Raw genomic sequence first — 26,202 nt, forward strand, 5'->3', positions numbered from 1 at the left:
ACCAGCATCTCCTTTTGCTATGATTTAAAAGGAAAATAATGATGCCTGTTATTCCTTTAAAGGAATAAAAGGCATAAGAAGTGTCATTCTAGGGTAACGTTTGCAAGCTGGGAAGAGAGAGGAAGGATTTCAAACATACCTGTCACTGGCATTTCCTATTTGCTGATCAGGCAGCTTCTCTCTCAGTACACTGGTGGTTGTGAAGCCTGATGAGTCCTTAATACCTGTCAGTGATGCTAGTTCCATGTAGGGATCAGGAAACTAAAATTAGTTCATAGTCTTGAACGCTTTTTTCTGTATCTAACCCTCCCTGACATAAGCAAGCTCACATCAGAGTAAGAACTAGAAAATAAATTTGAGCTTCCCACACTTCCAATGTTTTTCTCACTTCCCTGTTTTCTTTGTCATTGTTCTTATAGTCTTTCTCTTTTGCTAATCCATAATATGCAATCATTCCTGCTGGGATTCTTGCAGATCTTCACCAAAGTGAGAGACTAACTGGATACTTTCCTGCCTTTTGCTTTTTGAGGCAGCAACAGTTCATACTGAGCTTTGATGCAGAAACTAGAGCTTCAGGAATGAGGTATAGGCCCAATGGATTTCGTTTGTTTTTGGTTCAGAATATTCAGAGAAAGGGACTACCCTGCTTCATGGGGAAGTTTTATTTTGAAGCATCCTTTAAAATTTATATTGACTTTGTACACTGAAGTCTTGCCTTGATGAGAAATACTATCAATGTTTGTTAGAAGCAACTGTACTTCAGTTATTTTCATATGTAGTTCACATAACAGAATCTTTTAGCTCACACAGTCACTTAATTACCTACTGCTTGTGAGCCAGCTAAAGGTGAGATTCCTCTGCCACGCAGCTTTTGCTGTGATGAAGCAAGTGTTAGCATGTTGCATTATAATCTGTAAATGCATTCAAAAACCACAAGGCAGAAAATCTAGTCCTCTTCATCCAGTTTTCTAATATTTTAAAACAAAACTTTGCTGAAGTGCATTTTTCAAACTTCAGTGCTGTCAGATACAGCCAGCAAGCTCAGGTACACTCAGCACACCCTGGAGCCACAGCAGGTCTCACAAGAATGTTGATATGTCTGTAGTATCTGTAGTTTTTCATCTGAAGAAAATTATTCTTAGTGTCAAAATTTGTAATCGATGCTTAAAAGATTTTGGCAAACAAGTTAATTTTCTTCCTAACCTGTGCAGAATTTGGTTTGCTTTAAAAATTTTTTTCTAGCCCGTTCTGTTGTGAAGATTATTTTTAAGTGGAGCTGTTAGTAAGCATTGAGTTGATTTGTGATAACTTTGACAGGCTTAAACAGAGTGAACTTTTGCTTCTTGCAAAATTTGGCAACAGATTGGCTTGTTTTGCTCTGGAAGAGCAGAGAAGCTCTGTCTAGAAGTGATGAGGCCCAAAGCTGTTCACTGGGACTGGGGGCTTAACCCTCCCTCACCCTCAAACAAACTCTGACTCTCCCCAGGGTAAATTTCCAATTTCTACCAGCTATCTTGTATGTTGTTTAAATAAAACCAGAAAAACAAACAACTGCCACTCTTAAGGAGAGAGAAGGAAAGTATCTGCTCTTAGCAAAGATGTCATCATTACTTTTGCTGTAATACTACTTAAGGTGTGAAGTGGTTGGGGTGAAAGTCTGTTAGATTCTTATATTGACTCATGAAATTCTTTTGAAATAAGCATGTTAATAAAATTGCAAAGGAATCTATAGCATCTGAGAGTGGAAAATGAGAAATTTGGTTGGACAAGTTAAAAAAGAGTGCTTGGTTTTGATGAATTACTCAGTGCATGCTGAAACTGTGGGGTGTCTTAGCGAGAGTTTAAGCATCTTATCCTTTCAGTTACACTACATCCCCCTTTTGTGTGTGTGTGTGATGCTTTGAGAGGAGAATCCCTTGTTACTGCCTGTTTCCAGCACTTCACCAGTTTATAGCTAACTGGCAACAAAGTACAAGAGGATGAGAGAACATTTGTGACTTGCATCTTGAGCTTGGTTTGATTACTTGTCATTGATCAAGATTGTGGAGTCCTGGCTAAAAAGAGGTCTTTGCCACCCATGCCACCTGCCAGTGATTTGTTCTGTTTGTACCTGGTGGTTCTGAGATTTGTGAGGAAGTTTCTGATTGCTCTGCATACATAACAGCTGTTTTGGATGAGGTGGTCTTCTGGATGGTCATGGAAGGAGATGCAGAGGAGGCAATGAATTTATTGCAAGTTCAGATTAGTTCTGTGATGGTCTCTGGTACATTAGATGTACTTGGAGGTATTGCAGGTAAGAACTCATGCTGGCTGTGTGATGATGTAGCACCAGATCAGCCTTATGGTTTTTAGACTGTACTGGTCTTAATAAAGTGAGTGGTGAATTTTCTGTGGGAACGCAGATCATCAGTTTTTGGCAGACACCTTCAGAAGACACTCCAGAAGGTTTTTATGACAGTAGGGATCTGTCAGGAGAGCAGGTGGAAGCAAATTCTGTTCAGCATCATGGCACTTGATAAGAATTGAACTTCTCATCTTGGGACAGTTAATATATCCTGGGGGGAATAGATGAATAAATAAATGCCGACTCCATGAACCTTCAGGGCATTCAACAGAAGCTTTGAGATTTGCTTATACTGTTATTAAGTGAAGTTTCCAGAGCTGTGAGGATCCTGAGAGCTAAGCAATGAACCCTTGTTCTTCTTGAGCCTGTACTGGGCAGGGTCAAACAGTGAAAACCAGGACTGGACAAGGAGGTCTCACTAGAAGCATCTTTATCACATAGACCCAAGGTCTAGAATTTTCCCAGCAGCAGGTTCAATAAATAATTAAAGCATTAGTGAAACTTTTGTTCCAATATTAAGTTGTAAATACGAGTAAGAGACAGCATCTCATTTCAAATTTAAATTTGTTTTTATTCAGCCTTTAGAGGTGCTCAGTTGAGTTGATTTTTGTTGTGTTAAATCATGTCAAAGATGCTTAGAGGGCTGTATACTCCCTGACTGCTTGCAAATACACTGAGAAATTGTGATAGATTGAAATAAATATTTTAAGGTAGCAGTACAATGTGCCATGCTTCTTTTTTGACATTCTGCATAGCTGTTCACAGTCTGTAATCAGATAAATCTCCATTTCATTGCATTTTAATTGCCTATTTACACAAAGTGTTTTAAGGATTCAGGGACTGATTATCGCAAAACAATTACAAGGAGACTTGAAAAGTGCATCAAACTGTTTAAGAAAATTGTGGAGATTTCATGAGAGAGCTTGAAAAACATGCAGTTTGAAAGGATGCTACTTTTGAGATTATTGGCAGTGACTGGCCCTCGTTTTCTTCTTGTTATTTTTTCCCTTAAATCCAAGTTCTGTTTACAATATTTAATTATTTCTGGTGAGATGAGTCACATGTTATAAATAGAATATTGTGATGTTAGGCTGCAAGTTAGAACTGTGTCATCTCCTATGTTTTAAAGATACTTTACAGGTCTTGGATATTACCATAGTATTAGTGTGATATTGCAAGGCCTTGGGGATGTTCACTGGAACTGAAGGCACAAAACTGCTTCAATCTATCTGTAATATGTGGGGAAGCAGGATATTTTATTTTTTCATAAGAGCCTTTGAAATAGTTGTCTATGTGCATATGTAACAGCCAGGAATTTGCTGTTATCTAATGCTGCTTAAGTGGTATGTATGGTTTATCTAGGTTATACCTATACAGAAGAAGTGATGGCTTGATAATATGAGATTATATTGATTTTTTTTCTAGTTTCTGTTTATATTTAACAAAAAATGCTCGCTAACAACAATGTGATAAATATTACATAGAAATAAGACTTTCATATGAGTTGATAATGCTGTCATGTAAGTAGAGCAGGGAAGATAGAAAGGCTTGGTGAAGGGTACTTTTGAATAAATTGGGTTAAGAGGCTGCAGATTACTCTCTCTAAGGTAATATTTAAAAGCTGTTTCTTCCATTGCAGTGGATCTATAAAAGAAAATGCATGCAGTTCCTACACCTTTTCTGGCTGTGTCCAGCTTATGACTGTAACTGCCAAAGGCCAGCTGGGGACATGTGTGATCTCTTATCCCTTAGAAGGCAGAGATTTCATCTTCCATACGTCATTATAATATTTTATTTTTAATTAAATATGCTTTATAGTCTATAAGATGCTTTAAAATAGTTTCTCTTCCCTTTTAATGAACAGAAGATGTGGAATCTGTCCATGTGTGACACCATTATTTCCTAGACATCCTTGCAATGTAAGTGACAGCACAGAGATGAATACAGCTTTGTGCTTACACCAAGTTTTTAGCAGTAAATGTTAAAAATGTTAAAATCTGGCAAAGGGAATTCAAAGGATAATGGAGAAGAATAGCAGGACTGTGAAAGCAGTTGTCACAAAAGTGATGAATTCATTGTCATCGGTGTTCCCGTTGCTGGAAGGCTTTGAACAGTCAAAAGTTCTCCCTGGTTGTGCAGGCTGTCTGCAACTGTGAGTGGTGATACAGTGGCTCTCAGGCTCATTCTCCTGGTAAGTCAGATTCTCATGGTAACCCCAGATACTACAGGGTATGACTTCAGCAAAGTAAACTGCACATGCAGCTGCTCCCTCGTCACTGTGAGTCATGCTTTGGAAATGGCCACTCTGATTGTAGATATTCTATCTAGGTTATTGGCTCATATAGATTAGAAATACTCAAATGCTTGGTTATTTGTGTATAAACTCTGCTTGTCAGCCCTTGTGGCATAAGCTGTTTTGTGGGAACCTGTTTTCCCATGAGAAACATCTTTTATTTACAAGCTCACCCCCCCCCCCCCCCCCCGATTTTGACTTTTGATAACTTCAGTGTAGCCCATAGGCAAACTTGATTGGTAATCAAAAGTGAAGGGGATAGTTGGTTTTGTCTCCCTCCTCTCCTGGTAGGATAACAAGAGCCAGAAAACTTAAGAGTGTTCTTGATCTGCTTTTCTGTGGCTAAGCAGGACTTGCATCTTTCATCAACTGTTTGTAGTGTAATAGTAAATGCAGTGTTCTCAGCTGGCACTGAGAAAAATGTTTGCAGAGCAACTAAAATCCAATAGGGAACAGCTTTGAGGTTGCAAGTCTGTAATGTGCACCTTGAGATCTCTTCATTTTATTTGCAAGAACATTTGTTGGACCATTTCATTCTGATACATTTGCCTGAAAGTTCTATGGCAGCTTGCATTAAAATGAAGTGTAGAAGATTTAATGAGTTAAATATGAAAAGCAAGTAATATGCTGAGTGCACAATACATTGGATGTTTGTTTTCTTTTAACGTCAAATTCTGTGATATTTTGCTCTTCATAAATTCAGCTTTCTGTCTACAGGTTTTTTTCATTGACTGCATAAACGATGGAGTAGATGTTGTCAGTGGGAAACCTGGAGTTCTGCCAGTTTATTAAGTGGTATCTGGGGATGTGAGGTCTGATCGGGAGCCACTGGAGTCAGCAAGGGTTTTGCTTGTGACTGGAGGGAAGGATGCAGGGCCAGGTAATGGGGCTCAGCAGGCATGGGTGAGACAGCCACATTGGCTACAACCTTGTGATCAGACTGCTGTGCTTCCCTATGCAAACATTTTAATTGTCAGTCCCTAGATATTGTAGCCAATGCTTTGTCAAGGTGTATGTAGCCTAAATGACACCCTCTGGCTATTGTTTCAGGCTAAAATACAGAAGAAAATCTGTATCAGTTTACACCTAGGGTGTGGTTCTACAAGCTTCTTTTTTTTTGCTTTTTTTTTTTTTTTTTTTTTTTTTTTTTCTGCTGGTAGTGCTGGATTAAGCAGCTCCTCCATCTCTGCTGAGTGGAACATTCGTAAAATAAGGGCTGCATTCTAACTTTAAAGTTGTTTCCAAAAACAAGGTGATGGTTGCTTGAAGAATTTCCTGAATTTTCCAACATATATTTGGTCTGGTAATCCTAGAATCTGTTGGATTGAGTGCTTGGTTATGTATCTTTTTGGAATGAATCTGAACTGATTTTTACACAGGTACCTACATGACTGCATAGTATTGTCTTATATCTTGGTTATCTTTAAGACTGTTAAGGGTGTTGTATCAGTGAATGACTGTAGTGGAAATCAGGATCAGTTGTAAGCAGTGTATTGTGAAAAATTAAACAGCAAGTAAGAACTAATTTATACTATTTAACATATTGGTTAGTGTGTTTTTTAAAATCTAGTTTTTAGTGTTTTTTAAAATTTAGTTTTTAGTGATTAGCTATGTCAGAAAGTCAGGTCATAGAAATTAAAAGTTTCTTTGACTTAAATTCTTGAAGTATCAGTATCTTTGTGAACTGGAGAGAGTACTATTTGAATCTGGGTTACTCTGCTGAGGAAGAGCTACAGCATCATTTATTTTTGTCTCCTACTGGAGGGCTACTGCAAATAATGCCAAAAGGAGAAAGAAGGATCACCTATACAGTATACATAAACATGAACCATACCAAATATCTTTGTTATCCATTCAGAAGGGATCTGTAATAGTGTGGAATATCTGGAGGCCTCAGACTCTGCAAACATTTGGGTTAACTGGTTGCATTTTTATGGATATGTCAAAAGAACAAAAAAGTGTTCCCAGTAGTCAGACAGTGTGGGTGTTGGCTAACTGAGATGACCATGTAAAATAATTTGAAAAGCAACTTTCAAAATAATTTTTTTTCTAGGAATTTTCTTACTTTTGTCAGGAAATGTTTAAATCATAAAAAAAAGGTTTAATTTTTATTAGTTTAGAATGACTCTAGAAATGTATTGAAGTAATTTAACTTGGGCAGAAAACTTAGAAGGTTTTGCTTAGTTTGTAAGGAATATAATTTTGGGTTTTAGGAACAGTCTGTGAATTTGTCTGTTCCGCTCTGCAGAGACGGGTGGCAGTTGTCCTGCTCTTGCTGATACTAAATAAAGTCTTAAATCTATTTCCTGATAGGCAGCATTTGCTTCATACAAGTACTTAAAGATACATTTTGGAAAGAAATTTTGTTTTTCATTTTTGTGCAAGTTGTTATTCAAAGCAACTGTTTAGAAGTCATGCTTGTTAAGGAGCTTCTGTTCAGTGTTATAGTTCATAATTTACAGAAGAAAGGCTTTGAGCCAAATTCAAGATATCTCTGTTGCCCACCAAAGCCAGTGCAATATATAAAATAATAATGGATGCTTATGTAATAGATGACAATTTTTTGGTCCTACTCTATTTGTAGCCAAGTGGTTGGAGGAAGATTTCTAGCACCAGTTGAGTTAAGAGTCCTTGGGGAAAATACCAATACTAATCTGATCCAGTTTGATTATGTTTTGTATCTAGGCTGGGCAGAGCCCTGTCCTTATCTGTTGTTCCTTCTGTAGAACCTGTAGAATAGCCACCTGACTTGGTTTGCTTTGCCTGACTGTTTCAACACTGCTATTTCCACGGGGTGGTTGGAGAAATCTGAAATGCATCAGACCTTGTTTGGGAAATTTCCTTTTCACTCCGCCCGTCAGCTTACATCCTGAAATGCAGGGCCATAGTCCACTGTGTCATTTGCTGGAATAAAACTCACAAGCTTCTTCTGTTGGTTTTGTGGCCTGAATTTAATGATCTGGAGTGGTAGCTTGATAGCCCTGGAGATAAGAATGCTATTTTTATCTGTGGAGTAGGTAGAGCACAGGAGTAAAATCTTGAGCGTGCTGTCAGTGTGTCTCATCTGAGGCTTGTTTACAACTGCTGAGGAGGAAAAAGAGATTCTCAGTGCAACACTGCAATTCCCTCAACACCATTGAGAGTCATGATGGATATGACTGTGATGGCGTGAAGGAAGGCTTCTATCCTGGGAAGAGACCAAAATCACAGGCTCTGGATAGGTGGTGCTCGTCATTGTAAAATGGGAAGATATGGTGGTAAGGTGCAGTATCAGTGGCTTTATTTATCATTTAATCACGTTGAGTGTTTTCCTTCACTCCTGAGAGTAGAGTTTTGAGATCTGGCCTTCAAGGGAAGTACTGTTACATTTCTCCTTGCAGTGATTCAGGGTGGTGTCACCAATGGGTGGGAGCATCTGGGGTGTCCATACTGTAATGGTGGCCCCGCAATACCCTTTCTTGGACTCCTCTGGCATCTTTCCCCAAGTGTTTCATGCTGTTGCTGGAAGCAAAAGCTTTTGAGCAATTTCCAAACACAAAGTGGTGCATTGTGGGCCAGCTCTGGGAAGACTGGCTCAACAAGTTTGGCAGCAGTGGCTTTGGCTTCCTGCCTACCCTGGATAGGCACCAGTAGAGATTGCCGGAGTCTCTGAGCGGGTTTGAGCTGCAGACCTCAACCTGGGTCCTGAAATTCATGAGCATGCAACTGCTGTGTCTGGCAAAGGATCTGCTTCTGTTGTAAACCATGGGTTTGTTATCCTAGCTGTGTCTGCAGCAGTTATCTTTTGTCTGCTTTAGGAAGGTGAATGTGTTATTCGTTGTAGGTGTACTACAGGGTGGTAAACTCTAGGAATTTATTAGAATATTGAAAGACCCTGTTTACCTGTCAATTCTTTGTCACTTAGTTTATCTTACTGTTGTCATCCTGAATCATCTAGGGGCAGTTAAGTAGTGCTCTGAAGTGTTCTTTTCTCTCCCTTTTTTAAAATCCCAAGTCCAAATGTTCTTTGCTGTGCCACTTGCTTAATACTGACTCCATATGTCTTCTGTGCTGTCTCCTCTACAGACCTTTGCAAACTGATCTTGTAATACAAAGCATCAGGACCCCCAGTTGAGATCTGTGGGGGGTGCAGGGCACCACTTGTCTGTGTCTCCTTGCACAGTCATACAATGAATATGTCTGATCTCCTTGTGTAAGGATGACTTGCTTCTTGTATTACACATTTATTGGTTATATATCTTTTTAGACATAAGACTTGTAAAAATTAAAACTTTTGACCAATTCAGTACTTTTTTTCCAAGAGTAGAGCATTTTGCTTGCTAGCTGGCCTACAAAAGAGAGAAGTTTGGTTTTTTCACCTTGCTCTGGGTATTTAGGTGCATTCATACGTGTCCATATACCTTCTTCCCAAGTGTGACAGGAGCACTGGTAGCTACAGAGAGACCAGGGAAGTGAAGTAATCTTAGAAGTAGCTGTCAGTCTGAGAGTTAGACTGAATCAACCAAATCAGTATGTTACATAGTGCGAGGGAATGATTTTCTCCTTTACTTCTGTGTTTTGCTGGAGGTATTGCCTTTAGTATACATCACAAGTGAGCTGGTGTTCCTGTGATGTTATAGAGGGCCAGACTGTGAAGAAAAATTACTTTAAAGCTCGTGTAGCCCTTTGAGATCTTCTGCATGTATAATAGGATCTAAGTTATCTTCATTTCTGAATACAACCAAGTTTAAAAAGTATTAAAAGTTGCAGTCCTTCCCAACCTGTCTCTGGTTCCAAAATCACCCATTTCACCCTTAAACAGAGAACTGGTGCCAGGTATAATAACTGATACAGGTTTGTTCATTCAGTGTTTTCCAAGATTTTTTGTATCTGTAACAGGTATCATGTATTTTACTTGTAGTGTTTGGAGATGGAATTCTGGTAAAGAATTTGTGAAGGCGAGAGCCTAAAATAGGGCAAATCACTCTTAACAGGGAAAATATAAATCTTGAAAGATGGGCTTTAAAGGTACACAATAGCCAACTTTAAAATAATTCATGTCACTACATGAGGGTTCAAATTCCTAAGAATTGGGTTAGTTCTTTTATGGCACTGTAACAACAAAAACATTGTTTCATTTTCCACTTTCTCTTTTAATCCTATTAAGTATCAGAGTATTCTGGACATTATTTTTGCTATAGTACATTTATATACCTATTGCTTTGCAACTTACTTTTTTATTATTATTCTATCAAGTCGACTGCTAGTAAATCTGTAAAGCTAAGGAATGAAATTTTAATGGAAAACACTGCCTGCCAAATTGAGAGGGGTGCAGAAGTACAAGTTGGTATAGGAAAATCCACAGGCACCATTTTCCTTATAGCTATATTAGAGGTGATTGAAACAGTTTATTTTTGAAGTAGATGTTCCAGTGCATGGAGAATGGGAGTGGCAGGGGTGGGGTGGTTTTAGGTAGTTGGGTTGCCTAATAAAAGAAAATACTGAAATAGAATTCAGTTGACAGGTCGTCTATATTGTTTTCTTTGTGTGTGTGTGTGTGCTGATTTGCTCCCTCAGGTATCAGGTGCATGATGTAAAATGTACACAGAATATTCTTTCCATGAGGTTACATTGTCTTGGGACAATTAAAGAAAAATGCCAGGCTACTGTCACACAAGAGCTGGGGCCACAATCAGCAGGGAAGAGGTTGAAAGATGAGCACAGAGCGTGTCCTGTGTAGCAGGAAAATGATGTGATAACTGATCATGGTTTTAATATGAAGTTTGCAATATTATCATAATGCAAGAGATGCATAACTGGCTCTCATTTTATTTTTATTGGTTTGAAGAGTTTGTTTTTAAAGATTGTAGTGGTTGTGGTGTTTCTGATGTCACTTTTTAATTTATTTTCTATTGCTAAATTTTGTTTTCTCTTGTCACAAAAGATGCAGTAGTGGGTACATTGTATTTCTTCACTTCTCAGTAAGAAAATATGTAAATCTCTAAGGGAAAGGTTATTACCTTTCAAACTGTTACCTCACTTACTGGGTGCTGAGATACAGCCAGGACCCAGTTGCTTGCTTGGACACTTAGGTAGGGAAAGATGGCAAAACCCACACATACCACCTCTATTTCCTCAAAAGTATCTCTAGACAGGAGATGGGAGAGGGTGAGGAACTTGGAACACATTCACCATTTGCAGTCACAATGTCTCAAAATACTTTTGCTGCAATGAGGGGTTTTATGTAAACTCTGAGTGTAGGTTTAAATAATACAAACTTCCTTTTTCCTACTACAAAAGTACAGCTGCTCCAAAGTACACAGCGTGCTGTGTGTGAAAGGGGAGAAGAGCACCAGACCTGTTGATGCTAAAACAGCTCATAATAGTAGCATGATTTAGAGTGTATGACTTAAGATACAATTTAGACTATTCTATGAATGATTTATTTAACTGTAATTGAGAGTGTGAGTAGTTGCTTATCCAGAAACCTCCCCCCTTAATAGACCCTGGTTTTCTGTATGATAACTGAATTTTCAATTAGTTTACACTTGGGAGTGTAAACTCCCAAGATTTTTTTTTTTTCCTGAATTGTATTTGATTTTTATGTCATAATCACAAAAATAAACTCAACTTTGAAGTTTTTTGAAGCTATTTTAGGATTGGGTGTATAACAAATAGGTTTGGGGTTGGTGTTTTTTAGTTGTGGGGGTTTTTTTGTTTGTTTGTTTTGGGGTTTTTGTTTGGGTTTTGTTTTGTTTTTACACAAACTCATAAATAATGATTTGTTGGCTTCCCTAAAATACAGCAGTGGCACGATGAGATCATGTCACCTAAAAATAATGCATGACTTTGAATGAAGATTTCCTACATGACAAATTGTACATTTAGCATTTGAGCAGTATCATAAAAATTGGCTGGAGAAATTTAAAATATCTTCAGCTTTGAAAACTCATTAGTGAGTAAATGGAAATAGCTTTGGAAGAGGACTGACTTCATTCAAATTGCTGATGAAAACTTGATGTAACAGAATAGTGTGTGTGGGGAGACTTTTTCATCTGCTGAAAAGCCTTAAATACGTTACTTGTGTTTCATTGAGAAATTTATTAATTCAGTCTTTCTATAGAAAAATCTTCTGTGAACTTGCTCACTGGAATTTTGTATTACTCTGTGCTATAAACTCAGAAAACCTGCTTAATAGCTGTGAATGAACAATCTGGCATACTTTTTGTGTTAGATTTTCCAGAAGATTAATTACATGTATTGTATACAGATAATTTAATGAAATACTGAGGTGTCTGTTTTTGCATGTGCTTTGTATGTTATTCAGGAACATCCAAATCTTAGGAACCTAAAATCAGCAGCCCCAGCTGCACACCAGGCTGCAGGTGCACGTGTGTGTGCCACACTTCACTTTGCCATCTGCTTTTATAGTGGGCATGATACAGAAATTTCTTATTTCTGCTAAATTTTAGAAAAAGGGAGCCCCAGCCCCTGGCAGTGTCGGGTTCCTCATCCTTGCAGCAAGAGGGAGAGAACTGCAGTGATGGGGTGCTCAGAGCCTTGCAAACAGGCTGGTGTTTGGATTTGCCACTTGGGTACCCACAGAGGAAGGTCACTGCCTGCAGGATGTGGCAAACCTTGTTGCTGGTCATGGTGGGGCAGGGGATGAGGTTTTGGAAGAGCAGCGTGGCTGAACCCCCAGAGAACATGAGCCAGGACAGGTAGGTCCTGCCTTGCCCTTTCAGGTTTCACAGGGCAAGATCTTGCCTTGAGTTAGGGAAAGGAAAAACTATGGAACTGTGGCTTTGAAAAAATAGACTTTATTGAGTTTCAAAAGGATACCGGGCAGAAAGGACTCTGCTTATGGAGATAAAGCCTTCTAACATGGGTAAAAATTCAGGACAGTGATCAAATCTCATAATGCAGCTCCTGTACCTAGTTGAACTAGATTGCAGGGTGTTTTTTTGGTCTTGAAGTGAAAGTCATTTTTCTGAGCTAAAACTCTGAGGTTTGGGTATTCTTAGGACTTCAATAAAATGCTGTGTAGTTGCTATATTTGCCAAAGTGGAAAATGCAGCAAAAACATTTAATCAGGTCTTTCAGCTGTTCCTGCCTTCATCTGATCAATCAGCAACTGCACAGTGAAACGAAGTTCATGCACTTGTGCTGAGAATCCAAGGAGAGCTGTGCCTTCCAAACCTCTCCTCAAATAGCTGGGCTTTGAAAGCTGTGTGTGCAAAAAATGTAAGTTACTTAATGTACAGAATGGAGTTGGCAAAGAACTGAAAAATAGGTAACCTTGCTGAAAATACTTCAGCAGTGCTTCCCTCTGAACCTAAATGAAACAGCTTCGGTATGGGAATGTCCATTTGGTTTGCTTTATTTTGTATTAAAAGGTTCTTTTGTGTCTGAGGCAACGTGAGCACAAACCTTATGGGACAGATTTTTTTAAAAATGAAGTGGATCTGTATGTATATCTAATTTCTGTATGTAAATTTGATGGGTTTGTTTGATTATCCACATGTTTTTTTCAGGCACAAATTTGTTATGCCTGCACATATGGTTCATAAAATACTTGTGTTCTATTAATACTTCAGTGTTCAGTACTTGAAATTTTGCAGTGTACCCTCAAGTATGTATATTTTACTAGAATCTCTTATTTTGGTTTAAAACCTGTACAAAACAGAGCACTCTGAATTCCATATGGTTTTAGTTATTTTGTTCACAATATCTCCTGAGGAATATTTCTTTTTGGTTTTGTTATCATCTTGCATAGTACCCAGTAAAAAAATTGCCAGCAGTTTAATTTCTTTTAAGCATTGATAAATATGTACAGAGAGAATGATAAGCACTTGAGTGTTTCTGGAAAATAGTTTGGAAAAATATTGTGTAGCAAATATTTTAGTTGCAGAAAGTAAAGAATTTGTGTATGAAAGGTAAGTTTTGAGGTGCTAACTTCGATCACCTTTTTTAAACATTCAAATCAATTGAAGTAAGGGACAATATGACTTAGAATTGATGGGAGCTTTGGATAGATAATTTAGGTGAGATCCCTTGCAGTGCTTCGTGCAGAAAGCCTGTTGCCTTGGGCTTACCTGAGGTCCTTCTTGCACCTGAAATTGTTATTGACAACTAATGTCAGCAGCAGATCCAGCAGGGCTCTGTGCAGATTTCTTGGTGGAATTGTAGCTTTTGGGGCTGACTATAAACCATTAGTCTGGTTGTACCCAAGCTGAGCTTTCTGTCTGAAATCCACCTGGGTTTGGTGCAGGTTGTTTCATGTGGACTCGGTGCTAGTGAGTCACCTTGTGCCTCTCCCCCACAGCACAAGCTCTTAAAAATAGTCATTTGGGAGGTTTTATCTGCTTTCAGATAATAAAATGACATTCATCTTCTCCACAACCATAAAGGGTAAAAACTATGGAAATATTTTTCTTACTTTAGCAGCATCTGACAGTACCTGGGATGAATGTTACAAGCAAATTATGGGAGGTGGCACAAAACTTCTTTTCCTTCTGGATGGCAGCTAGTTTTGAGTTACTGTAGCTGTGGGTTGTTTGTTTCTTTTTTCCTTTGCTTTTTGAATTTTTTCAGATGCTAGTGAAGAGTTGTCTTACCTTAAAAAAAAATTCTAATAAAACCAAGCCTTCAGAGATCTACCAGATAAGTTAAAACAAGGTGTACTCTCATATTTTTCACTTTAGTATGATCAAGACTGATTCTCTTCTAATGAGAAGAGAAAACACAGCAAATGTATTCAAGATAGCTGATGTGGGCATTATTTGAACTTACTTGGTCCCTATACTAAATAGTTGAAGCAAATCAGATTTGACAACATTTTGAAATAATGGAATATACACATATATACACATATATACACATATATACACATATATACACATATATACACATATATACACATATATACACATATATACACATATATACACATATATACACATATATACACATATATACACATATATACACATATATACACATATATACACATATATACACATATATACACATATATACACATATATACACATATATACACATATATACACATATATACACGCATACAATTTCTGTATATAATACCTCCAAAACAGTTCCCTGATGGAGAAGCCCGATGAATTGGTAAAAGTTGGTGCATTTACTTATAGTGGCTTTGGATCAGGCCTCAGTAAAAAGAAAAATAAATTGTATTTGGAGAGCTGTAAAGATAATAGGGAGTAATATCTGGACATGTGTAAAGTTCATGGTCGAGGGCATCACATTTTAATGCATCTAATAACAATCATGGTGATTAAAAATATTCTGGAAGTATAATCAGGTTGGTGTTGTGCCTGAAGGTGTGTTAAGCTATACCCTGGGGATTTTTGTAGTCATAACATTTTACTTGTTCATGTGGGTAGCATGATCAAATATCTATTGTCCAATTACAGTAAGTGGCAAGCAGCACGTTCATATTTGTGATAAGTTAGACTTTCAAAAATAATCTTCATAAGCAGATGTTTACACTTGGAATAGATAGGGAAGAAGTGAGCAGTAGCAGTTCTGGCTTGAAAATTAGTTTTGCTGTACTTGTATGTATTCCTGTAATATTTTAATATTTTTGATCAAGCTTTCTATTCTTTTCCCTAACTGATGAAGTTTGTTCTTCATCCTTTCACTTCTGCCCGTGCTGGTTTTGCTTTCTCTTCCTCTGTTTCAGTTTTCACTCCTTGGTTTTTCAGTCTCGGTGAGCAAACTTCTGCAAAATAGGAAGCTTGTGTTCTGTTTTCTGCAAAAAGCCAGAATTAGGGCTTCTTTTACCTTCTTTCTCTAGATATTGCTGTCCTGAAGATCTTGGCCTCCCTTTTTATGGTGATATTTCATTTCTTTTCTAGAATGGGTATTGTCTTATTAGTTGCTAGGATAGATGAATTGTGCAATGGTCCCAGTCTGAAAAGGGACAACAAGTTTTGTAGGAAATGTGATACATTTGGGGTATTAAAAAAAAAAAAAGTCCAACAAAAAAAGGCAGTGGAGCTGTGGTGAATCTAGTTAGTGGCTGGATAAATGAAAACTGCTGACCTGTTCTCCAACTTCTGAGTTTTTAGCCTGTGGTTGGATGTTGGGGTTTTTTTGTTTGGTTTTGGGGGGGTTGGTTTTTTTTCTGTTGTCTGTGAAGTTAAGAGGTAGAATTGAGAATACATGGACACAATTACTTTTAAAGGTCACAGACATAAATTTATATGGTGTAACTGTCCTGAAAAAGAGTGCTGGAAATACTAAGGGATTAGTTGGTGGCTTATGTGCTTCTGCATCCCTCTGGAGGAGATGGCAGTGTAATTTTTCAGAGAAGGTTTTTTAGAGTAGACATGCTGAGCTCCATGTTACTTGATGTGTTGTATGCCAGATTGTCCTTTTTTCTTTTTACTTTTTTATTATAAGAGGTGCTATCTTGGCCTTTTCCAAACAAGAAGCATTTTTCTTATTACCTGCTTAGCAAATAATGTAGTTAAGATACCTCAGAATTGTCCAGGAGGAGACCATCAATCTGCCATTTAAAGTTACCTTTTTAAAACCAATGTAACATTTGAAAACAGAAGTTAATTCTGGAGATCACAATGCTCAGATGTTTTATATTATAGAGGTAAATGAAAGTAGTTTGGGTTTTTATAGTTTTAGTAGAATTAATGTAACTAGCAGCTCCTATTTATATGTTTATACCATATACTATGGGAAAATAAATGGAAAGTTTGAGGTCTTGATTGAAATTTTTAGTTTGACCTTGAAAAACATTCTCAGATGGAGAGAGTTAAATGATCCCAGCTTTGGAACAGGAACATATGAATCATGGTTGCTAGGCTCTTCCTCGAGAGGCACAGGCTTTACATTTACAGTGAAGTATTTCAAAAAGTAATCTTTCAACTTGCAGGAACAGTGTGTTTGAAATGACACTGGTGAAATACTGTAAACTTCATTAGACTTTTAAGCAGAGAATTTGCATGTCATTAAATTAAATAAGTATAAAGTATTAGATGTTAGAATATCAGCTACAAGACTTGTGAACTTCTGTATGTGGTTGAGGGGGGAACAGGAAAGTTAGGCATCCGTCTCCTACTTTGTACATCTTACATAAGTTTTGTTAAATTATTGTATATATTATTCCCTAGCATTTGAATGGTCTAATTTGTCATTCTCTCAAGATTTCCCTGAAACCTGCTGTTGCTCTGCTTGACTAAAATGATAGTGAAGCACATGGCAGCTGTCTGCAGCTGAGGCTACGGGGGTTGGAAGTGTGGATTCAGGTCTCTTCCAGACTTCTTAACTGCCCTGGGTTGGCTCCCACTCCTTACAGTTCCAAATCCATTGTTACAACTCCTGTTCAGGTCTCAGGGAAGTATTAACACTGCTTTGTGCCCCCCAGTATCTAATCTGGGGGCTGATCTCGTGTTCATGCAGTGCTCACTTGGGTTCCAGGCTTATTTAGGGCCCTGTGGGTTTCTCTATCAAAAGGATTTGATTGTAGCTATTTTAGAGAAATGCTTTGATTATAAGAAGCTATAGTTTATTTTAGGAAAAAAAAATAAAATAAAGGAAATGCTTTTAGGACTCTAACCTTACTACCCCCTCACTGGTTGCATTTGGTTGCTGCTCTGTGACCAGTACTGTAGGAGAATGCTGCAGGGGCAGAAGGTTTTACATAGATTTGTGTGATCTGTCTGGATCTGACTTCCTTTGAAATCTCAGTTGTGATTTTGAGTGTGCAGCAAATCCTTTTTTGTGTCAAGTGGTTTTACTCTTCGAATGGTTCTCTATGAGTATGTGTTTGCTAGTATTTTAGGATTGCTTTCTGTCACTTGGAGCTTTGATTTTTAAACCTCTGAAGATGTGCTTCACAGTGTAAAGGACACTTGTAAATTATTCAGATTTCTTGGGATCCCCAAACCGAACTAGGAAAACATCTTTGTTTACATCAACTTCTGCCAACTTGTTTCACTTGTTGTTTAAAATTTGAGCTGCATATTACCAGCAAATGCTCATAAAAGGGTGCTTAAATAGTGACTGTGGTGTCTCAGAGTAGTGTCAAGGAGTGCTTTATCTTGCAAGAGACAGAAGCAGGCAATCCTTCCCTCCTGTGAACTGTTTCCTGTGTGCTGTACAAGCTGGTGTAAAGTCTGCAAATCCAGTCTTGTCAGAAAAGGTACAGTTATGAAAACAGGTTTGAGGGTGTGGATTTACAGTTTGTTAGACATCATACAGTAGTAGCCTGTCCATGTGCTGCTCACAGTATAAATAGGAGACAGTGCACACTGTTACTGTCCCATTCATCACGGTGTATTAGCAGTCAAATGGAAGTGACCCTGGAGTATTTGCTTGCCATGTGGAAACTTCTTTTACACAGGCATACCCAGTGAGCTCCTGCATGAAATATAAGCAATGACATTTAAGCTAGGTAAGGAAAAAAAAAAAAAAAAAAGTATAAACTTAACATTACAGCACAGAAAGTAGATATTGGAAAACAGAAGTTTATTATTCCTATCTGATTTCTGGTCTCCCCCTCCAGCATGTATTTAGTAGTTTTGCCTGGTTTGCAGAAAGTTACATGTGCCTGAGGGCTTAATACTTTAAAAAAAAAAAAGCCATAAAAACAGAGAAGCAAGAGTTGCTACTTAGTGAAGTGCCAATCAGATTTTGGTTCATTTATTTATTTAATGTAACCTCAGTTGCAAAAAGGTGCCTGTGACTTTGATAAGTGTGGCTCCAACACATCACAGACACATCACCTGCTCTTGGTCATTGTATTTGCATCCAACTGCAAAATCCAGCTGCAGCTGTTATTGCAGGTATCATGCTTAATTTTAATGTAGCACTAACGAGGCTTTTGGAAAACCTGGGATAGACCTGATCCTTTAAATAAAAGCAATTAAATTTTTTTAAGATAACTTCCTACAAAGGGAGCCCTTGATTCTGGAAGCAATTTGGTGTAGATATATTCTGTTGTCTGCAAGGAGCAAAGTGGAGTTTGTTGGGCCTTGCAGTACTGACAGCATCATTCTGGCAGTGATTACCTTGTATTATGGCACATTTACTCTGAAAATGCAGCCCACTCAATTTATTTCATTATTGGGTGTTCTGCCAAAGAACAAAAGTATGGATGGTGTTAAAAATACATATAGGCAAATTAGTGTCATGAAAAAACAACTCTGGGTTCTGTTCTAACACTGAGGTAAATAAGCTTAATTTAATTTCTAAGTTACTGCTAAGATAACTTACTTTCTTAAAAAATAATAATAATATTTACGTTACATCAGTTTAAAACCCTTATAGATTACATAGGGTCGATATAGGTTATAGATATCTTAGCCACCTGTTTGGCAATAATGAATTTATACTACTATGTCTGCAGTTTCCTATTTTGTATCTTCTAATGCTATAATAACATTTTAGTTGTATAAATGTACCTTTAAGTTGTGTAGTAAATGTTGTATTTTGTGCTCCAGTGGCCTCTGAATGCAGTTTTAACTGTTAAACTATATTCATAAGAAACTGTATTCTTAAAAAAAAATATTGCAGAAACTAGTTTTATTAGCAAAAGTCTACAAGTATGTGTGTTATCTCTCAAATCCACACATGCTCTGACATATTGTTATCTCTGTTTCTCTCTCTTATGTAGCTGTTACACAGATCTCTGGCAGCAGATGGCTGGACTATAATGCACTGTTAAACAAATAAAACCATTAGGCATGTAATACTGCCTGGTAAACAACTGCGTGTTTAAAATGGTTTTAAAAATTAAATAGAAAATAAAGTTCCTATTTTAATTCATTTAATGAAATTGGAATAAAATCTAAAGCCCTTTCAGAATACATAAAACATCCCCTCTTATGTTGTGTTTCCCATTTGAACTCAGTCTTTTTTATTACATTCTTGCATCTGGTTCAAGATAATCAGTCCTAAATCAGTTTTCTAATAGATGTTTTCTACAAGTAATCACTCATTTTACATTTATCTTTGTAGGAAGACTTTTTGCTTTTGTAATACTCCAGCACAAAATTATCTATTGCATTATATGCTCTTTTTTTTTTCTCATTTTCAAATTTGATACAAATGTATTACAATTATGATTCAACACTAGTGTCATGGCTCTGTAATTAAACTGTTTTTCAATAATTGTCAGCAGCTGAGAGATGCCATTTTGTCTTTTTGTTTTTAGATATGCCAATATTTGGTCTTTGCCCGGCTCATGATGATTTCTATTTGGTGATGTGTAACCACTGTAATCAGGTCGTAAAACCACAGGCATTTCAATCACATTATGGTAAGTGCTTAACTATTTTTAATAATTAAGGGTGAGGTTAAATCAGGATTAAGCCTGGCAATTTTTTTTTTTTTTAACATAGATGGTGCATAGATCATTGCATTCTAAATAATGTCAAAGAACATAACCTGTGTTTAATCATTTTATATACGTTGTAATGCAGTTACATAAAGATCTTGGTCTTTTTAATTTTTTTAATGCCTGCTTGAAATGGTGCATACATACAGCTCAATTTTGAGATTACATGGAGTGTATTTTACAGACAGGATGTGTAGTGTGTGTCTGTGTGTGTCATTTCTCCCTGTGTGTTTGTACAGATTATTGTTACACCTTTCTGTTTCAGAGTGAACTAGAGCTAAAACCTAACCTTGCAAATTGTTGTCAAACTTAGTATGCTCCCAGTGGCCAGTAACCTTGTTTATTTAGTTTCTGAAGTAACAATTTGTGTTTGTTTACTGGTCCAATGGTTTTGTATATAAACTATGCTGGAAGCTCTTGTTGCCTTGGTTGGTGTTAGAGGTGTTTAGAGAGGACTGAGAAAAGGTGAAGTGCTGTGCAAGTTCAAGTGATCAGTTTACTTCCTACAACCTCACTGGGAGAGGTTTGCAGTTCTTTTCCACACTCCTCAAGCCTGGAAATTAACCTCAATTTAAAAAGGCAATGTTTGGATAGGAGGTTTTTGGCATTCAGCTTTTTGTTGCTTGGGAAATTCAGATGGTTTATGACCGATTAATGGGATGTTTTCTGACCAAGTGCTGATAAAAAAGATGGACGGAGTATCTTCTGAACTACTTCCTCCCTCTGTGTGTACACATTTGTATGTGTTCACTTTCTTCTAGGCCAGTGCACATACTGATTGCCTCCGTGTTTAACGAGGGAGAATATGCTGGGTGTGGGTAGGAGTCTTTTCTAGTACTGAGGACAAGGGTAACTTTTCCTGCGTCTTTAAATAATCCATCTCTATGGCAAGAAAAGGTGTACTTGCTTCTGCTGCTTCCTAAAAACAGGAAAGGTTCTTCCTATGCTGTGCAGAGGGTGAACTTGTAATCCTTTCCACCTTGTTTGTGTTATAAGGCCTTGTGGATTGTACCCATACCCTGGCTGCTGGATTCTGCGGTTTTGTCGTTCAGAGTGACTCAGGGAAGAGTCTGAATAGGTTTTGTGACCTAATTCTTACAAGTTTGTTTATTACTCTGTGGATGGCACTACTAATAATTTATTTTTTTTTTTAAAACCCACAGTCTTGTGGAAGTAAGTCTCCAGAGCTCTAGAGAGCCAGAAGAAAAAAAACAGGCATCAGTTTTTCTTACTCTGGTTGCTGTAAGCCTTTATATCAGCCAAGAGCAAGTCCACTCCTTGCCAGTGTGATTCCTCACCTGTTACTGAGTATCACTTTGGGATGTCCAATTAATCCTTCTAAAGTATCATACTAAATTGATTCTGACAGTTAAAAATAAATTTATGGGGAAAGACTGGATGGTGCCCAGGTCTGAGTGCTGGCATATTGAATCTTCCATCGTTGAGTTCAGTAATATGCAGCTAGCTCAGGTTGGTAGTGATGGAGAGCTGGGGGTATCTGCAACACTTTGGGTTGTCTTTCTGAAGTAAGCAGGTGATCTCCAAACACTGCTGCACAAATGTAGGAACCAGTATAGTTGTTGGCATGACAGCCTTGAGGCAAGATTGAAGAAACAGTTAAGAACTGAATAGATAAAGAATCAGTTTTTGACCATGGACATGGAAACATGGGGTGTTGTAATGCTGCTTGTACCAGTGGTAAAGTTAATTAAAGTGGTGAAGTTAATTCAAACTCTTCTGTAAGTGCTGCTTGCTTAAAAGGAACTGAGTGAAACGGGAACTACAAAAGGAAAGTTAGGAAAATACTTTTTAAAAAATAAAAGGCCAAATAGTAATATAATGTTCCTGTTCTGTGTATCACATTTTAGGGGCATGATGTCTAAACATGAAACTCTCTACTGTAAACATATCAGAGGCAGATTAATACTTTGAGAAATGCAGGAGGAGGGGATGGAACCGATGAGGTTATTCTTAGTATTTCTTAAACCCACTGTGAACAATGAAGAGGCTCAGCGAGTGCTGCGGTGTGCAGAGGAAACAGGCGGGGTCATTCTGATGAGAAAAACAGGCTTGGGTGGGGTGGACGTTTTAAAGGACCTTAGTTTGCCAAACTTGTAACCTCAGAGAGGTAAGGAGGCTGACGTGATGAATTTGTGTAGGGCTAGTGCTCATTGCTTTTTATCAGCCTTCACATTCTTGAAATCCTTCTGCAGTTTTCCCTCATTCTAGCAAATTGAAAGCTGATAAATATGGCAAGTGATTGATTACTAGGCAACAGTGGTTTTTTTTTGGTTTTTTTTTTTTTTTTTTAACACAACGTATTTCAGGAGAAGGAAACTGCTGAAGTTCTCAAAACACTCAGTTCTAAAACAAAAGTATGCTATTGTGGTAATAAGTAAAACACTGATTGGCTTCATCACAGTCAGTTTACCCTAAATTAGGTGTTTTATTTGTGGAGTTATTTCAGAGTTTGATAAAGGAGAGATTACTTTAACAAGTTCTGAAAAATTACAGTGCATCAATGAAGCTGTACCTTTGTGATGTTCTTAGGGTCTTTTAAAGTTATTTTTGTTACTGGAGAAGTAGTAATCTCCTAAAATATTCTACAGCTCGGGGTGTTATGTGTCACTTGTACTTGGTGTTCTTTGAAACTTGTCACGTGGGATTTTGTTTTCCGAAGTAGAATACGCTCTTTTAAAATGTCACTTTTGTCAAAGGAAGGCCAAACAAACTATTAACTAAACTAATGAGCTAATTAATTTATTCCAAAGCATATTTGCGATAAACTACTTAGCTAGGTAGGCTGAAAGTGCGTTGCAGGGCATATGCTGGTTTTTTTCCTGGACTGCTGGTAGTCAGAAATAATTTAAATGTGACCTTGGTCATTAGAATATTTGACCTTTTTACTAAAATACTTCATTGATACAAATCACAGATTTTTGTATGTAACTGATACTTTTATATTTTTGCCTTTATATATTTGCCTTTGACTAGAAAAAATCAAATTCTACTTTTTAAGGCAATTCAAGCATGCATTTGGAGTATGAATTGCCATTTTAATAATTTATTCTACACTGTTGGTATATGCTTTTGTGAAATTTTTTGACATATTTGATATGCATATCACCATGTGTAGGTCAGTTTTTAAAAGCCATCCAATACAATGAGCTATCTGAAGTCTGCTTGTGGTATTTCTTCTAGCCTGCCAGTCAGCTGCTGCACACACTATACTCAAATGGTTTTACCCTCTTGGCATGGAGTGGCAGTGATGTGGGGGATCTGGCAGGGCAGAAGCAGGGCAGCCAGCTGAGGAGAGTTGTTTCAAGATAAATCCTCTCTTCTGTCAGATTGCAGCTGCTTCATTTGTGTGGCTGGACAAGGGGCTTAAGTCCTTTATTGGCTGTATTCGTGCTGCTGCTTTTTGAGTGGTTACACTTTCATCATGTTGGCATCTTCCTTGGATGGCTTGAGATCAATTCAGATGTGAAAAATGGGAAAAAGGTATAATGTTCAGGCATGCAGTCTCAAGGGTGAAGCACCTGAAATTGCTTGTCAAGATGACCTATTCTGAAAAAAAACCAGTCTTTTTCTCCAGCTGGAGTATTTCTCTACACTCTGGATAATCATGTGCCAGCCTCTTCAACTTCCATGCCACATAGAATCTCCCTCTGTGTTTATATTGTGTGCATTTCTTAACTCCCTGCACAGTTTCCTCATAATATATAAATTCTTACAGTTAAATGACTTTGTATGTTAGATTGCTGTCTTGCTCCTTCAGGAATACCCCCCTTGGCAGATAGCATGCTGTGCCTGTGTCCCTTTTTTTCTCTTTCTCCTTCCCATAGAAATGTTCTGGATGGGGTTCTCATGCTGCACCCAAACATTGCTCTTTGGGGAAGGCATCATGACAGTTATTTCAGTACAAACCCTGCAGTGCTGTGGTTTTCGAGCCGTACGACCTTTGGTTGGTATTTCAGGGGTTTATCACATCTCCCCGTGGTTATCAGCCTCCTGTCTGAGGAGAGATGCTTCTCTGCACCATCTGGGCTGCTCTGTGGCTCAGAGAGGAGGCTTCAGCAGAGTGGAAGGAGCATCAGTGTGGACATAGGGGGTTTCTTCCTGATTTTTTCCTAGGATTTTGCGGTGGTGTTTGTTTCCTCTGTGCCTTGGTTTCCGTGAATACCAAGTGGGGTTAAACACTCAGCAATGATAATGAAGGCTACCTGTAAAACTTAAACTGACAGTGCCTGTGAGTCATGGAGTGATTGTGAAAAGCGTGAATACAGTACGTATTGGAAAGAGGAGATGATAGCCTGCTGGGCTGTTGAGTCATTAAAAAGCTATGTCTGGTGTTTTAATTAACCTCTGTAGGTTTGTCACACAGTGGCAAAGGTGAGCAGTAAGTGAGAGCTTTGCTTGCTACTGTTCTCTGAGCTGGTGGGGAATCACTTAAGCTATTCAGTGTCTGATCAGTGCATATTTAAACTTGAAGTACAGGATTCAGAAAGAGGATGATAATACAGTCAGGCACCCTTTGCAGTTCCTAGGAGGCTGTGGGATTGGATTAGAGAAGGTCACCATACAGCCTGGAGAGACTCAGAGGGCAGATCCTAGCAAGAGATGTTTACTTGTATCATTTACTTTGGTCCATCCCACAAGTCAGTGTAAAGCTTCTCAAGAATCTCCTTCATCTCAAGTTGTATAACCATATTCCTTCATCCCTCAGCCAGTTCTCACACCCACCTTTAGTTAGCAAGTTAACTACTTTGGTTAGTCAGAGGGGGTTTTCTTGGTGTTAAGTGCTTGGATTTGGCAAGAACATAATTTTTTTTGGTGTGGTTTTTTTTTTTTTTTATCTGAAATAAATGATTGATTAAGTATCCCTGCTAATATGCTGTTGTATCTCAGATGTTTTATCATTTGTAGTTTTAAGTATTACAGTCCCTACACTGCTACATGTTTGGTTTCTCCTGACATGCTGTGAACTGAGTGTAGTTTGTCCTACCCTCTTATCTCAAATTTGTCATCAGCTGAAAATTTTTTGACAGATGAAACTGTCATCAGTTCTGAAAATTTTTACATCAGCGCTTAATATTTTTAAATTGCATTTTTCCAAGTTTTGCAGGTGTTGCTTGTTTAGAATAGAATAGACAGGAAAAGAAGGAAATGTACTGAATCTTCTACCAGAGCCATTGGACCTGAGGACTGGCTTGTTTTTTTTTGTGTTGGGGTTGGGTTTTTTTGGTTTGGGGTTTTGGGGTTTTTTTCCTCATAGGAGATTGCCTGAGTTCATTTGCATTTTGGAGGCATAAGGCTTCATTATGGGCTGCATACTTTGGGCAGCAAGCAATTTGTTTCAGTAATTGAGTGTCCACTCTTCACTAATTTCTTTTTCTAAAGCAGGATGAAAACATTTTATATAAAATCATAGGAATTTTCTTGGGTATCCGTAACACTCTGTAGTAGAATAGTAATGAAGGTAAAACTTGAATATTCTGTGGTGTGTCACAGGTGAGCTGGAGTAATCTGCCAAGCATATTGCCAAGTGTGCACAGGTGGCATTTGGCAGATTCTGGCTGGAGTTAATATATATGATTTAACAAATTATTGTGGGAAGCTTCTGCAGCATCTGTTTAAATACAGTCCTCTTGCAGTGGTTTGCACTGTGCAGATTCCAGTTGGGTCTTAGTCTCTGGGTCCAGCAACAACCAGTTTAATTTCTTCTTGGCAGATATTTGTGAAATTCCGCAGCTTTTGCAAGAATCATCTTGGCATATTCTCAGAAAGGAATGGGCTCAGAGGTCAGCTCAGGATTCATTTCAGAAAGAAACATTTCAGTTGATTATTTAGTTATTTTTAAATAATGCATCATTAAATAAGAAAGTTTTACCACCTGGAAAGAAACTCTGTAAATATATTTGGGGCTTTGAAATGTCTACCCTAAAGCCATTAACTGAATACCAAACGTGCTAGTTGGGATCTAAAGTCACAAGGACTGCCATGCAGATTTTAAGATGCAGTGAAGCTTGGTGCTGTGGTTAATTGTAACATCACAAATGATTCATGTTCAGAAGATGATTTTTGTAAGTGTAAGGCTGTGGTCTTTGTTATTACAGCAAAGCATGGGGTGTGTGTTTGAGATCTTGATGGCAGTTTTCTAGTAAAACTTCCTTCTTTTTTTTGTGGGCTCAT

At 37.9% G+C, this 26,202-nt stretch overlaps 1 protein-coding gene across 6 annotated transcripts in view; it reads left to right on the forward strand.

Moving 5' to 3' along the window:
- Positions 1 to 26,202, forward strand: part of ATXN7 (ataxin 7) — an 88,613-nt gene that overhangs the window by 29,311 nt on the left and 33,100 nt on the right. For 5 of the 6 annotated variants that reach the window (XM_071756201.1, XM_071756202.1, XM_071756200.1 and 2 more), the window contains one exon: positions 19,828 to 19,932. The exons of the other annotated variant lie outside the window; for it this stretch is intronic. In XM_071756201.1, coding sequence (XP_071612302.1) covers positions 19,828 to 19,932 — 105 coding nt within the window. The remainder of the gene's footprint in view (positions 1 to 19,827; positions 19,933 to 26,202) is intronic. 6 annotated transcript variants of the gene reach the window in all.

The sequence above is a fragment of the Heliangelus exortis genome, chromosome 12 (genome assembly GCF_036169615.1).
Source record: "Heliangelus exortis chromosome 12, bHelExo1.hap1, whole genome shotgun sequence".
NCBI lineage: Eukaryota > Metazoa > Chordata > Aves > Apodiformes > Trochilidae > Heliangelus > Heliangelus exortis.